Source organism: Pavona decussata, unplaced genomic scaffold, assembly GCF_977016875.1.
Source record: "Pavona decussata unplaced genomic scaffold, jaPavDecu1.1 SCAFFOLD_324, whole genome shotgun sequence".
Lineage (NCBI taxonomy): Eukaryota > Metazoa > Cnidaria > Anthozoa > Scleractinia > Agariciidae > Pavona > Pavona decussata.
Window position 1 is genome coordinate 1277501 of NW_028145713.1, and position 14502 is coordinate 1292002.

Sequence of the window (14502 nt, forward strand, 5' to 3'; positions counted from 1 at the left end):
AGATTAGGAAGATGAAGTTTCCCTTGGTGTATGCAAAATATGTACATACAACATGTGATACAGACAATCTAACTGGCCATTGCCTATCCTATTTGTAGAAAAAATATAAATAAAACAGTGTATTACTATGTTATTGAGCAATAGTGATATAGGATTACAGGCTGTTTTACAGGCTACTTTTCAGTTTGTTATGAGAAAATAGTAATACAATACAACACCTTGTTCTATCTTGCTCTAAAAGAGGCTTAAAATAAAAATAAAACACAAATAAAATAGACTCCCTATTTTTTCCCTATCAGGTAAAATAGGAATATAACTCATGCATTGATATGGCTAACATGTTACCTGAAAATTCCACAGTATTGGCCCATTGCAGCTCCAAAAATCACAAAAATTAATATTGAATCGACTGATCACAATCTAATGTTGTAAAGTTTCGTCCTTTAGCTTATTGTGTTGTCAAAGTCGAAGAAAGAGATTTTCAGTCATTGCTTGTCTTCACATTTTGTGAAAACATTTGTAGACCCAGGGAATCTTGTTTTGTTGAGATTTTATGTGACTGATCACTTTCTTTGCAAGAAAAAAATATTTAGTTCTGTTGCCTTTGAGGTGAGGTTTATAACTGCATTGCCATGTGACTGTGTATGGTTTATGCATGATTGAAAGGTGATTTCCTCCACAACTGCAAAATTGGTGCAATTAGCCTGTTTGGTTCCAAAGCAACCCCAATTAGTTTTAGTGAATTGTTTATTATCCTATATTTTGATTAATCACAAGACCATGATTTGCAAAGTTCTCTTTAACAACCTGATAAGATTCTCATTACAAGTTTGTCTAAAGATCCTTGTACCATCATTATAATAAGGATCCTGACAAAAATCATTGAAAGGATCCTCAAAAATCTTTCTAAGATCCTCTTTGTCTCCTTGAAAGGAACTTCTTTAAATCCTTCTAAGATTCTCATCAGATCCATGATGACTGTTAAGGATTTTGGGAAAGTTCTTTGAAAGAGATAAAATAGGATCCCTTTAAGATCCTTGTAAGATCCTCATCAAACCCTCGAAGATTCCTAAGGATCCTGACAAAGATCTTTCAAGGATCCCTGATAGGATCCTTTGAAGATCATTGTAAGATCCTCATCAGATCCTTAAGAATCCTGACAAAGATCTTTTATAGGATCCTTCTAAGATCTTTTTAAGAACCTCGTAAGACCCTTCAGGATCCTAAAGGATCCTAACAAAGATCTTTGGAAGATCCTTGAACAGTTCTTACCAAGAACCTTGTAAGATCCTCATCATATCCTTGAGGATCCTTAAGGATCCTGACAAAGATCTTTTATAGGATCCTTCTAAGATCTTTTTAAAAACCTTGTAAGACCCTTGAGGATCCTTAAGGATCCTGACAAAGATCTTTGGAAGATCCTTGAACAGTTCTTACCAAGAACCTTGTAAGATCCTCAACATATCCTTGAGGATCCTTAAGGATCCTGACAAAGATCTTTTATAAGATCCTTCTAAGTTCTTTTTAAGACCCTTGTAAGACCCTTGAGGATCCTTATGGATCCTGATAAAGATCTTTGGAAGGTCCTTCAACAGTTCTTTACAAGAACCTTGTAAGATCCTTATCATATCCTTGAGGATCCTTAAGGATCCTGACAAAGATCTTTGAAAGGATCCTTTAAAGGATCTTTTTCAAGATCCTGTAGGATCCTAATGAAATCTCTGAGGATCCTGCAGGATCTTTTAGAAGATCTTTGAAAGGATCCTCATCAGGATCTTCAAGAGATCTTTATAGGATCCTCAAGAAATCCTCTAGGATCTGTGAGGATCTTTAAAAGATCCTTGTCTTCAAGGATCTTTAGAAGATCTTTGCAGATCTTGGAGGATCTTTGAAGATCTTTGAAGATCCTCCAAAGATTTTCACCAGGGGTTGTAAGCTTGTCGCACGTGACAAAGTTGTTCCATGTAAATCACCCTTAGAAGACTCAGAACCTCTTGATATGACATTTTCCCAGCAACAATATCTGGAAGGTGTACATGTATGTACATGACTATGCTTTGTTAACTACTGTCTACAGTTGTAGCTGTAGTTGGTTAAGGGGGTTAGTTTCTAGAGAAACTGCAGTGCTGCATCAGACTGGAGAGATAAAATTAAATTTCTAGTTTATCAAGAGAGTTTATTTACTGTAGCTTAAAATAAATTGGCCACTGTAAAGAGATTTGAGTGCTGATGTTCTGAGCATTCGCCCTTCGTCGGCCACTGTTGAAAAATAGACCAAACATTAGTTTCTAGTTGGAGTTATCGCTGCCTTGGTCAGTAACTTTATTATTAGTTTATTCACAATTTTCACTGAGCATGTCAAGTCGCGATCAAATGCAACTTAATCTGTGTCTTTTTGTCTTAGGAGAAACAAAGTTCAGTGTTGTTCAGTTCATTCATCCTGTCACTCTTCCAACGGAAACAGTCCCTACAGATCATGTTCTGGTACTGTACAATTTTTTTTTTCATTTAGTTTACAATAGTCAATTCAACAGGACTTCAGTTGTGTCTTATGGGGCCAGTGTGTATTAATTAATTTTTTGTTTTGTTTTGTGTTTTGATTATTTTAGCCTGAAATTGAAGTCCATGTGTCTGTGTCCCAGCCTCTCCTTACAGAAACACAGTTGAATAGCAGGTTTGTTTGAGTTAATATATAATATATTAAATAAAACTAATAATTCTCTTTAAAAACTGCTCCAAGTAAATTTTATATTTAACACTGAGGAATGTACATGTACACCTGTATTAGTTTGCAAGCATGGAAATTTCAATTATATTAAGTGTTAACTGGTTATTCTGAGAATTCACCTTCTCCTTAACAACTATTACAACAACAACAACAAGCTAGTTTGTTTGGCAGCCTACAGTGAAAAACATGCCGCTTTACGTCTTCATCTGAGGTGTAACTATAAACAGCTGCCGCTAAATTTTATTACAGTACTTACGAGATCAAAATAAAAGTGTAAAGTCTTGTTATTTGTGGATATGGAACTTCCTAGGGGTAGGGGGGACCAAATGGAAAAATCATGGAAATTCCAGTGGGTGGAGGGGAGTACTATGAGGCCCCTTGGAACGGAAAATCCTGGGGGGTGGGTGGTTAAACTTGAAAAAACCCTCCGTTTGGGGGGGGGGGGAGGGGGTATGGATATTTTCTGGAACCACACAATATATATTAAATTTAGTTAATTGTACGCATCATTACAAATAAGTTTCCCACAATTACCGGGGCTAATAGTTTGAGATGGGTAAAACAGTTGCATGTACTGTAGCTCAGAGTAGTGTGTTAACAGTATGAAGTATGTATACTGTAACTATCACCCTCAGGTTCTCATATGCTGCTGATAAGTATCTGCAACATTACAAATGTGTGACGTACATGTATGTAAATTTGCCAGCAATATTACATGTACTTTAAGTGAATCCCCAATGCAAGCCGGTATCTCTTCAACATACCATCGATGAATTGGAAAAGATTGCTTCAAACCTTCCAATGACTGCTCAAAATGCTCTTCGTTAGCTTGGAATTTAATGAATTCTGGTATATACAGCTGTACATGTAGATGTTACCACTTGGGTATTACCAAATACATGTACATCGCCATAAAATATTTTATATTGCCAGCATGCCTGCAAACTTGAACTCTTTGCCAACTTTGCAGGCAATTGTCAGCAAGAAAAACCTGGAGTTAATCTTCTGGGCCAGGTTGTTCAAAAGCCGATTAATGCTAATCTAGGAATAAAAGGTAATCGAGGTTTTCATTTCGCTCTTTAAAAGTGGTTTTAAAGCCTTTTAAATTTCAAGCTATTTCTAAAGAAAAGTTTAAGTCAAAACCGAGTGACAAAAATCTTTTGGAAGAATCTTCACCATTAGTAATTAAACTAGAATCAAAGTTCATGTTAATCCAGGATGAGCTTAATCGGGCTTTGAACAACTGGGCCCTGATGTCTGCGGCTCATGTGCTCATATACATGTACATGTACCAGAACAGTATCCCAAGTTATACTGTACTTAACATTACAAACTATACATGCAATGTATGTTGCAAGACTACAGTAAGTACATTATATTTTGATGCCTTAGAACCAGGCTTTATTTTTTCTGTTGAGTGGTTTGTTACTGCAGTTAAATCACTGCCTGGACACTGTTCTGAACAAAACTATATTTGTTAATATTTAATTTGGCTGTAATCTGACTGTTGATTAACAGCAATCTGTTGAGTGTCCATGTGGACAGTGCGTTCTCTGTACCAGAGGCATGGCAGATTCAAATGGCCCAGCAGTTTAACTACACTGCTAGTTTACCCGTCCCCTTGTCCAATGAGGTAAGAGAAAATGGTTCAATTAATTATGTTTATCAACTTACAATATTTAGAAAGCCTTAAAGTTAAACTTCAATATTATATATACTTGAAAGGCATTGTAAAGAGGTTTTTTTTTTTTTTTTTTTTTTTTTTTTCATTCAGCAATATTAGAGACAGGGTGTTAATATTATAATAATTATTCATAATAACTGTACCGGTCAAAAGTAAGTTGACAGAAAATTGTCAACCCGATCCTCGTGAGAGTTGAGGATCAAGTTGACATTGTCATCTTACTTTTAACTACAATTGTATGCTGACTTAATTTAAAGGCCTAATATTTAATAGTTTCTGTATGAATGCTCTATCCTTGTTTTTCCTACAAAAATACATAATTTTACTAAAAATATCATCGTAACTCATACATGATTAAAGTGTACTTTTTTTATTGCTTCAACAGAAGGAGAATACAATTGTCTTATCGAATGGCACCCTCCGTGCTCCAGGTGAAAAGGTGAGTTCAGTTTCTTTTTAAATTATTATTAAACCAGATCATACACCCATAACAAGGTTCCTACAGAGTCTGGCGTTTTTAAAAAAGATGTGGAAATCTGCGACTAGTTTTCCAGACCTGGCAAAAGTATGGAAAATAAAGATAAAGTCTGGGAAAATGGTAAAAAGAATGAAATCTGTGTCAGCTAGTAGAATTTCTTTTAAATTCATGAATCTTTATATACATGTAGCCAAAATGTTCCTAATTCACAGAATCGTGAGAATCATGTAACCTCCTCAGATTTGTTCTCTTTTGCATGATTTGAGTCATACACTTTTAAAAGTCTGAAAAAGAAAATTATCAGGTAAAAATCATCAACAATAGATAAGCTTGCGAGCTGGTGGCTAAAAAGGTTGGGCAGCAATCAGGCACGGGGAAGGAGGTATCCATGGCAACCCTGTGAGCACCCACCACCAACGGCACCATCACACTGAACCCAGTCAGTGGAATTAACTTACCGAGCCCCAATACTTACCACAGGGAGGGCGGTGAGGGAAATGCTTGAAAATAAATTATTAAGCAAGCAAAATAATGCCCTTCTCACAGGCCACCAAGCAAGCGAATGCAAAGCAAACCATTAGATGCCCCCCAGCAGAGAGCTCAAAGGTTGCCCCTGAGCCATGTAGATAGGTGACCGCTGACTGGCATTGTCTTGATTTTAACCTTGCCTATATAGTAAATTACATTTGGCCGCAAAATTGGAAAAAAAGTACTGTAATGTATTGAAGTTTGCATACAAAATGAATACAAACCCTGGATAACGCGGTGCTGACAGTATGAAAATACATGTAGCTGTCTGTACATGTAAGTGTCAGTTTAATCTGTCAAAATTTTCTGTCCAAGGTTTTAGTCACAAAGGCACCCAGGTGTTCAGTAAACAGTACTTTTTTTAAAACAATTCAATAAAATTTCACTCTGTGCCTGGGCCCTGAGTTATTCAATTAGAGCGGATAACGTTATCCCGGATAAATCACTATCCAGCGGATAAAATGTACTCCAACCAATACATTTTATCTGCTGGATAAAGTTATCCACTCTTTGAACAACTGGGGCCTGATGTAGTACCCACTATATGATTTCTGGCTTTTCAACCTGTCCATCCCCCATCATGCTCCTTGCTAGGTCTTGTCATTAGGGACCTTATTAAGATTGAGAGTTTCCTCTTAAACTGAAAACTGCAAACGTCGGTCGGCAGTTTAATTAGTTCAGAGTTTGCCATATGTAGTGTACTTAATCCGGGCTTAAGTTTGAGGGTACTTTTTTCCTTTGCATCATGGGATAGTCGCAGGAAAACGGGATGGCGGCTGACAGAATTGAAGATAGTATCAGTGCATGCACTAATGTGATTGGTAATTCTTGTAATGTCAAAAAAGAATCAAAGAAACCACTGATTCATAGTTTATCTAAGTATATTTGGGATTTAAACTTGGCTTTATAGTTTTAAAACTAGCGAAAAACTCTCCCATTAAATTCAATTACCTGTAGACACTAGTGTCCTTGATGTTGAAACCTGAACCTCAAACGTCAAATTGGAGTAACTTGGGTTTTAGAGGTTTGCGGGTTTGCGGGAACTGAGGAAAAACCTCAATATTTAGGTTCCTCAGTTGATAATTAGTTTAGTTTTCCCGCCACTGTTCATACACATGTAGTATTGAGTTTTAGCATATACCACACAAGTGAACAGTACTTTTCGTTCGCGCTGATTGGCTACCTCGGAGGTGATTAGCCAAGTACTATTCACCTCCGAACAGCCGAAGAGAAACAAGATGGCTGACCGTTTCGCCACGGTTACTTAAGAGGAAACTATTTCGATAAACGAGGCGGCTGTTAAAAAAAAATTCATAAATGGCAACAAAGTTTTGTTTGACGGCATTAAATGGTAAATTGTTTAATCGTTTCAACCTCATATTCTAAGGCGAAAAATGAAAATACAATCCCTTGCTTACGAAAACAGCCGAGCGCTAAAATTACAATGAAAACAATGAATATCTAATATTTTTCAGCCTGGTTTCAACAACAAGACGAATTTTACAGAAAAATCGAATAAATGACACTGTAGGAACTAAACAAATTGTCTCCAAAAGTTTTATTTGTCTGCGAGAAGGCGAGACGGATTACATGTAACTTTCTTCAATAAGAAATCGGCTACCGCGTGACGCGGGAGATTTTAAAGTTTCGTACCATTTGTCGGTATATTGTCAGAAATAAAAAAAAATAGTATTTTGGTCCACCAGCTTGTGTGGTATATACTAAAACAATTATTCCCCTCAATGTCGGTGAAAGTGATGGATATTTACCTCGTCGCGATTCACCTCCACTTCGGTGAATAATTGTTAATTATCGGGCAAGAACAACTAGTTATTCCATCTTATGTCATTTTACCAAAACACACTGGAAGGGCTGAAATTTTACTTCTCCAATTAATTGTCGATATTTGTACGCTGACTTCCCTGAAGAATCGATGAATTCCAGATTGTTGTTAAATTATAAGTAGAGTTAAGTAATTCCCATTTGAGAGTACACTTATCACCATGACTGGTGTTACTAGCAGTAATTCTAGTTATACATTACTGGCGGGCCAGTTATTAAAAGACAGTTTAGACAGTGTTTAACAAAACCACGTTCTAAGTCATTTTCAATTTTGCCAACAATCATATCTAAACATTGTCTTCCACCGACGGTAACAAGAGGGCTTGCATACCAGACTAGAAAACTATTTATCTACTTAAAATAAAAACTTATAAACAGATTTGGAGGCTCACGGATTGTCTTAAGCTGCGGCCTAAGTTAGACCTTAAATAACTGGTCCTACATGTCTCGTGCAGGCTTTAGCTAATCTTCTGTGGTCACTATTTTTATTTGTTCAGGAAGTTTCTAATCAGCGTAAATGGTCTGCAGCTCCAAGTGCCTCAGGATCATGTCTGTACATAGCTGATAGGTAAGTAGTCGTAATACAGGATGTTGTAAATATTCTACATAATAGGTACAGGTGTGAGACGTACACTAGAAATTTTTGTGACACTGAAGGAAGCCGAATTTTGCCAGAAAACCTGTTAAGGTGATTCCCGTGAAATAAAAGTTGTCGTGAAAATTTTCCCAAAGTTTCTGTGATTGTTCACTACTATGTACTTTTTCGAGAAATGAAATAAAAAAGGATAGGTCACCATGTCCGAGAAGGAGGTACGATCCACTCAATTTACCCCAAAATCGCTTGCAGTATTCGCTTCCAAAAATGAGTTTATTTAGTCAGTTATTGCCATGTCTGTTGGTGACAGAAGTTACAGCAGAGCTTAGAATAACGTAATACACATAGAAGAGAAATACGAAGCCGTATCGACTCAAAACGTTTCTTGAGTGCGAGTTCTCAGTATCACTATTTTATGCCCGCGAGTGGTGGGCAAGCTCGTATTTCTGGCAATAACTAATTTTTCTGTCGTCAATTCTTCCTAAACATTTTAAACATAAAGAGGATAATAGCTAAGTTAAAAAAACGAGATAAAAAAGATAGGTCATTATACTCGTTTAGGAGGAAATAGCCATTTAGTTATTGACTAGGCTCAGCATGTAGGAAAACAGACTATGTTTTCAACACGCGTGCGCTTTTGAGGCAAGAAATTATGCGCAGTAAGAATGTGCAATGCAATACAACCCAAACCCTGACCCTATTTCAGACCGAAATAAATAATTTTCTTGGTACCCTTTTCCTTGCCCTTTCAGACCTGGTTTTTAGAATCGACTGTCAGACTTTCAGACCAAAATCTGTACCCTATTTCAAACCAAAATGGCTCAAAAACCATATACTGCAGCCCCCCACCCCGGGCCTGTAAGGCCTACAAATTATTGAATTGAAACCACGGTTATTACTGAGGGTTGGACACACTGCAGAAACCCATAATTACAGAGCGATGCGCCTTACCGTGGCCACCCAACAAACTTTTTTTTTTACAAGTTAGCCAATCAGGGTACGCGAATTTGATTAACGGCAATGGGCTCCTGTTAACGGTCACGCCTCCTTGCAAAGTCCAACAGGCAAGTGATGCAACAGCAAATTATTGAAAACATGTCGTTTTTTATTTTATGGCTAACTTGTAAAAAAAAGTTCGTTGGGTGGCCACGGTAAGGCGCGTCGCACTGTAACACCAGTCATTCTTTTGAAGTCACTTAATACGATAATAACCAATAACTGATTGAGAACTCTTCATTTCAGTGCCATTGAGGAAGTGCCATTTGATGATGAAGATGGCGACCTCAGAGACAAAGAGGATGTTGCGTTCCGACATGAAGCTATCAACGAGAAAAACCACGTGACCTGGAATGCAGAAAGACGCTGCTTTTTGAGTGCAGAGGCTGCTGAAAGGTGACATTCTGCTGATTTTTAATCATATAAAAAGAGGTGGTAGTCATTTATGGCGATTCCTGAATGCTAGTTAAAGGGGAAGTGTCATGGGGTTTTTGACCTCTTTTGTTACAGTGCAACGAACTCAACCCTGAACCGGGGCCACCGAAAAAACCGACACTTTGAAATTTAAAGAAATGTTCTCGTTTTTGATTGGTTTACAAACTACCCAAGCCAGACTCCTTTGTTGTAAACGTGACTTGTGATTGGCTGATCAATGCAGTTGGGTGGCCCCGGTTGAGTTCGTTGCACTGTAAAAATGGTGAAATAAGACCTTCACTTTGCTACAAAATAATTCTAGAACAACGAGAGAAGAAAAATCAACTCAGTTCTCGACAGGAAAAACTCGTACTCTGCTCTAGCCCATTTTGGAAACAAAAATACGAAAACTTGAAAAACATTAGCCTAACATTTTTCAAGTTTCAATCCATTCCCACCTACTCTGTCTCTTGACAGAGGCACTAATCGACGGTTTTATTGCATAATTGTGATAATTTATAACAAAACTTGACTTATATGTTTTGTTTTTGTTGTCAGACAAACATTTTTGGGTTTTGAAATGACATCAAATTTTCGTGATACTTCCCCTTTAAGTTTGAACAGTTTGAACGAACTTTGTTTAATATACCTTATAATTAAGGAATTGGAAATTAACGCGAATTGAAGGAAAAATTACTTCCCTATAAAGGAAATTAACGCGAAAGAGGTGCTAAAATTTCAAAATGAGCAAAAATTAACGGATTTACAGAAAGAAACACAATTTGTTGAGACTACAGTACAGGAGCAAATTTCTTTTAATACTAAGTGCAAAGGTCTGAAATATGCAAACAATGTTCGTGGAATTGTTCCTAAACGTAGGGGTTAAGCGCCAGAATCTGACCACTTTGAGCATTATTCACAGTGTCCATGATACCAGCGGATCTCCACCCTGAGAAAACAATGCTTTTTCCTTTCTGGAGTGTATCGAGAATTTGGCAGGAAAATAATGGAAATTAAGGTCGCGGAAGTTAACGCGCCGCTAACATGTAATTAACGACGCGGAAATTAACGTACAAAAATTAACGCGACTTAAAATAACGCGAATTTTTAACATTCGCGTTAATTCCGTGAAGCGTTAATTTCCTATAATCAAGATAATAAAGGTAGCTTCTCTTTCAAGCCTGGTTTACATATGATCGCAACAGTCGCAGCACAACGATCGCTGCGACTTAAGACATCATGGTTTCCAAATGATCGCAAGGAAATGACGAATAGGAATGGATCCCCTCCAGATTGGCAAACTCTTTCGGCATGGTCGGTACCGTATCCCTCCCTCAACCGGAAGGTGTAAATATTCTTCTTCTTGAAGAATCGTCCATGAGCTGTTCGAATGTTTTTAACTTATTGTAGGCCTCACCTCAACTGATTTCGAATTATCCGGCAATTTTTTGGCCAGAAGTTCTCTTTTATTTCTCTGTTTTTTTAGGCTTTTGCTAAATTTGTTGTCAATGCAGTCATAATTCTGTATTTCTTCCATGAAACTGGTAGTGTTGACCGATGTTATGGCTGTCATTTAGCCAAACGTGAGCGTGGCATGCATTGCTTTGCAATTGCAAGGATCACAAGAGTGGTTTTCATATAAAAACTTCAAAATCATAAGGATCGAAACGATCGCAGAGATAGAAATTTGATCGCAGTCGTAACGATCACAGAATGTATGGTTTCCTTATGATCACATTACACAACCATCGCAGCGATCGTTGCGACAAATACAGACTAACGTCTCTGATTTCAGATTGCCAAATACTCGACGACAGTCTTGCAACCATACCCTATCTAGGACGGGTCCAGGACAGACTCGCTTGAAATTATATACCCAGTTCAGGGCAGGGGCCAAAAACCATACCCTATCCAGCGGCACTTCCCCGTATAGCCCATATAGGGAAGTGCTCCCCCCCCCCCCCAACTGGGTTGCGACCGTTCTGATCATATGGAAACCAGGCTTTATGGTGGTGATATTTTTTGTTGTCTCATCATGAATTATTAATGAGTTTGTGGAGTATTGATTCTTTTCCAGTTTGCAGAATAAGATCGCTCAGAATCGCTACTGGCCTGTAGAGATAATGAGAACTCCAATCCAACAAGCGGCTAAAGCGAAAGGAAAACAAGGATCATTAGAGGAAGATATCCCGATATCTTACCATGGAGTGGCTTATGTCAACATGGCACCCTTACTTTACCCAGGAGTGAAGAGGTTGGTGCATTAGGCATATATTTTTATACTTGGGACGTTGTTACGATGCTAATCCGGGTACTAATGTACACTATGTACTGATGTACACCATTAGCGTCTTCCGTGATTAAACTGAAAACAAATGCTGAAATTTTTTATTAAACTGCTGAACGTAACAGCATAAGTTAGTTTGGTTCGAGTGCGTGAACGCCGCGGCTCCCCCCCCCCCCCCCCCCACCTACCTTCCGCTTCCCCAAGAGCTATGCGTGGTGTTGATTCTTTTATGAAGTACCATAGCCGGACGATTGGGGACATTGGTGAGCTTACGCAACAGGACGGCTGACGGAAGGGGACGGTGAATTATCGTTGTGCGACCAACATGATATCTTAGTACCTTCACATTTTAAGGCGATTTTGGACTAAAACTGGTGTTCTCTCATCTGTAACAACGTGAAGACCACGAGCAGTAGGAATGTTACAATCTAGAGTCATGAATACTTGGACGTCACGTTTGTCAAACAAGCACAATTTGCCGTCCCACCACATCAGCCGTCCTGTTGCGTAAACTCTCTATTACGAAAACACGACGGCGCCGGTAACGAGAACGTCAACGTATTCCTCTATTCATGGTGGAAGAATGCGTGACGACTGCGTACGAAGAAATGAACACTACTGAATATTATCCCCCACGTGATGATTTTGATTTCTTGTCTGTTTGTTTGTTTGTTTTCAAGAAATGTTAGACAACTTTTCAGATTTGAATCTGTGATAGGAGAATGATACGATGGACTGCAAACAACCGATATATATCTTGTCTTGAGAATGATGTATTATTCATTGAGTGACACAGGCATACTCGGAAAAAAAGAAATCCGAGTGCTCCTATCAAGAGTCGAACCTAAGACCTATCGCGTCTTGTTCTTATAACAGGGTTCGTGCTACTCCTTGAAATCCTTGAAAAGCTCTGGAGTTTAATTTTAGATTTCAAGGGCGCTTGAAAAGGCCTTGAAAAGAAGAATTTTTGCTGAAAGTGCTTGGAAATAATGAAGACTACTTGAATTTTTGTTCGGATGGGAAATAATGAAGGATTGTATCAAAGTAATTCAGGGATTGAGCGCAGATTTCAAAATCGGGGACAGATTATATCGGGGGGAGGGGGGGGGGTTAAAGTTGCTATTGACCTTTGAAAACAAAATTTCGAAACATAGTGTAAGACAAAGTAAACTTGCTTTGAATACTCCTTGAAAACTCAGGTTTTAGTGCTTGAATACTCCTTGAATTTTATGTCCAAAAACCACCACGGACTACATGTATGCAATAGAGTATTTTCACATGACGTCACGGCGGCCATGTTGGTGTCCCAAAACAAAGAAATGGCGGCCATGTTGGTGTCCTAAACTAAACCTCTGGGAATTGTACTCTATTTTTATGCAAATACTTCCTTTTGTTTCAGTAAACCAATATGGCCGGTAGTCACGTGAATGAAAACGCTCTATAAACTCCTTTCTATCCTTTTTGTATAGGATAAGAGGTGCATATCTAGTGAAGCCGTACATCGAGACTGAAGTTTACGAGAAAACCAAACGAAAAGGGGCATTAGCAGAGGAGGCTGCCAGAGTGGCGAGTGGAATGAGCCGGACTCTCGCCTCGGCCATGGCCCAGAAGGCCCCTGCGCCCTCCAAACAAGGAAAGGCTGATGCAAAAACAAAAGTGCGCAATATGATCAGTCAGATGGAAACTGTTGAACAGTCGTTGTAATTTTTGTTCTTTCTTTTTCCGGTGTCTAGCAATAGAGCCTTCTCCAAAATGGCGGCAGCAGATTTGAATGAGTTAAAATTGAACTGAATGAAAAACTGATACCAGCACTGGAAAGAGCACCTTTACTTTAGTAACCTTGCAAAGTTTCAGCATATTAGGTGTTATATCAGCTTAGGAAATGTAAGATGAAATTTGGCAAATTTACAGACGTTTTTATGACTGGGGGGGGGGGGGGGGTACGTCATACCCCCAGTCATACAAACGTCTGTAAATTTTTCATTTTTCAACTTACATTTTCTCAGCTGATATTACACCTGATACGCTGAAATTTTGCAGGGTTACTAAAGTAAACGTGCTCTTTCTAGTGCTGGTATACGTTTTTAATTTTAACTTATTTGAATTTTCGGCCGCCATTTCTATTGGATGTTTTCGAAAGTTTGTCAAATTTCTGCTTTGGCAGTACACACTACAGTTTTCAGAATTCCAAGCTTTTATCGTTTCCGTCCCAAACTATCGAAAGTTTTCATTTGAAAACGCACGTATAATAAAATTATGTTTTTTAACTTGTCGTCTTCAGACGCCAAAACGACTAAACAGTATTTTAATCAGCGTTTCCGATGGTTTTAGTCAGGACGATTAGCTAAAACGCATTTAAATGTAGTCGTTTTCGTCACCAGAATGTCTCGCCACCTGCAACCTCGCCACCACGATGTCACCCAACTATCAACTACATGTAGCTTGCATGAGGTGGCGAAGTGGTTGGTGACGAAGCTTTGTGGGGGCGAAATGACTGGATATTGTTTGTTTTGTAGCCGTCAGGTGCAGGCCTAAAGCCCGATATATCATCTGAGGGAGAAACTAACGAAGCCAGGAACCTTGAAGGACAGGTACGAAGCAGTAATCGAGCCTATCGAACTAACAAATGTTTATTTGAGGTTTCACGTTTTAAAATATTAGTGGCAATTCTAATCAAGCAACCTCTTGTTTCTTTCTTTTCCACAGCAATACCTCGAATCCCGAACGTTTATTACACTAGAATTTGTTCTGGATAAACCCCTGGTACCCAAAAGACCCCCATCTTCACTTGCGAGAAAGTAAGTTTGTAATAAAACTATATACTCTAATGTATGTACATGTATGTTATGTTTGCAATGATTGGCGCGATTCAAGGCCAATGGGTGCGTGCACTTGCTTTTACTTTTATGGACCAAGATTTCCTTGTCCAGTATACGAGAAGCGTAAAGCG

The 14502-nt window shown here is 38.4% G+C and overlaps 1 protein-coding gene across 1 annotated transcript in view; it reads left to right on the plus strand.

Moving 5' to 3' along the window:
- LOC146453717 (cilia- and flagella-associated protein 70-like) overlaps positions 1-14502 on the plus strand; it is a 44262-nt gene that overhangs the window by 7045 nt on the left and 22715 nt on the right. Inside the window, exons 4-13 of the mRNA XM_085096272.1 lie at positions 2405-2484; positions 2610-2674; positions 4247-4361; positions 4798-4851; positions 7758-7828; positions 9098-9247; positions 11343-11519; positions 13022-13208; positions 14069-14143; positions 14259-14350. Of these exons, the coding sequence (XP_084952398.1) occupies positions 2405-2484; positions 2610-2674; positions 4247-4361; positions 4798-4851; positions 7758-7828; positions 9098-9247; positions 11343-11519; positions 13022-13208; positions 14069-14143; positions 14259-14350 (1066 nt within the window). The remainder of the gene's footprint in view (positions 1-2404; positions 2485-2609; positions 2675-4246; positions 4362-4797; positions 4852-7757; positions 7829-9097; positions 9248-11342; positions 11520-13021; positions 13209-14068; positions 14144-14258; positions 14351-14502) is intronic.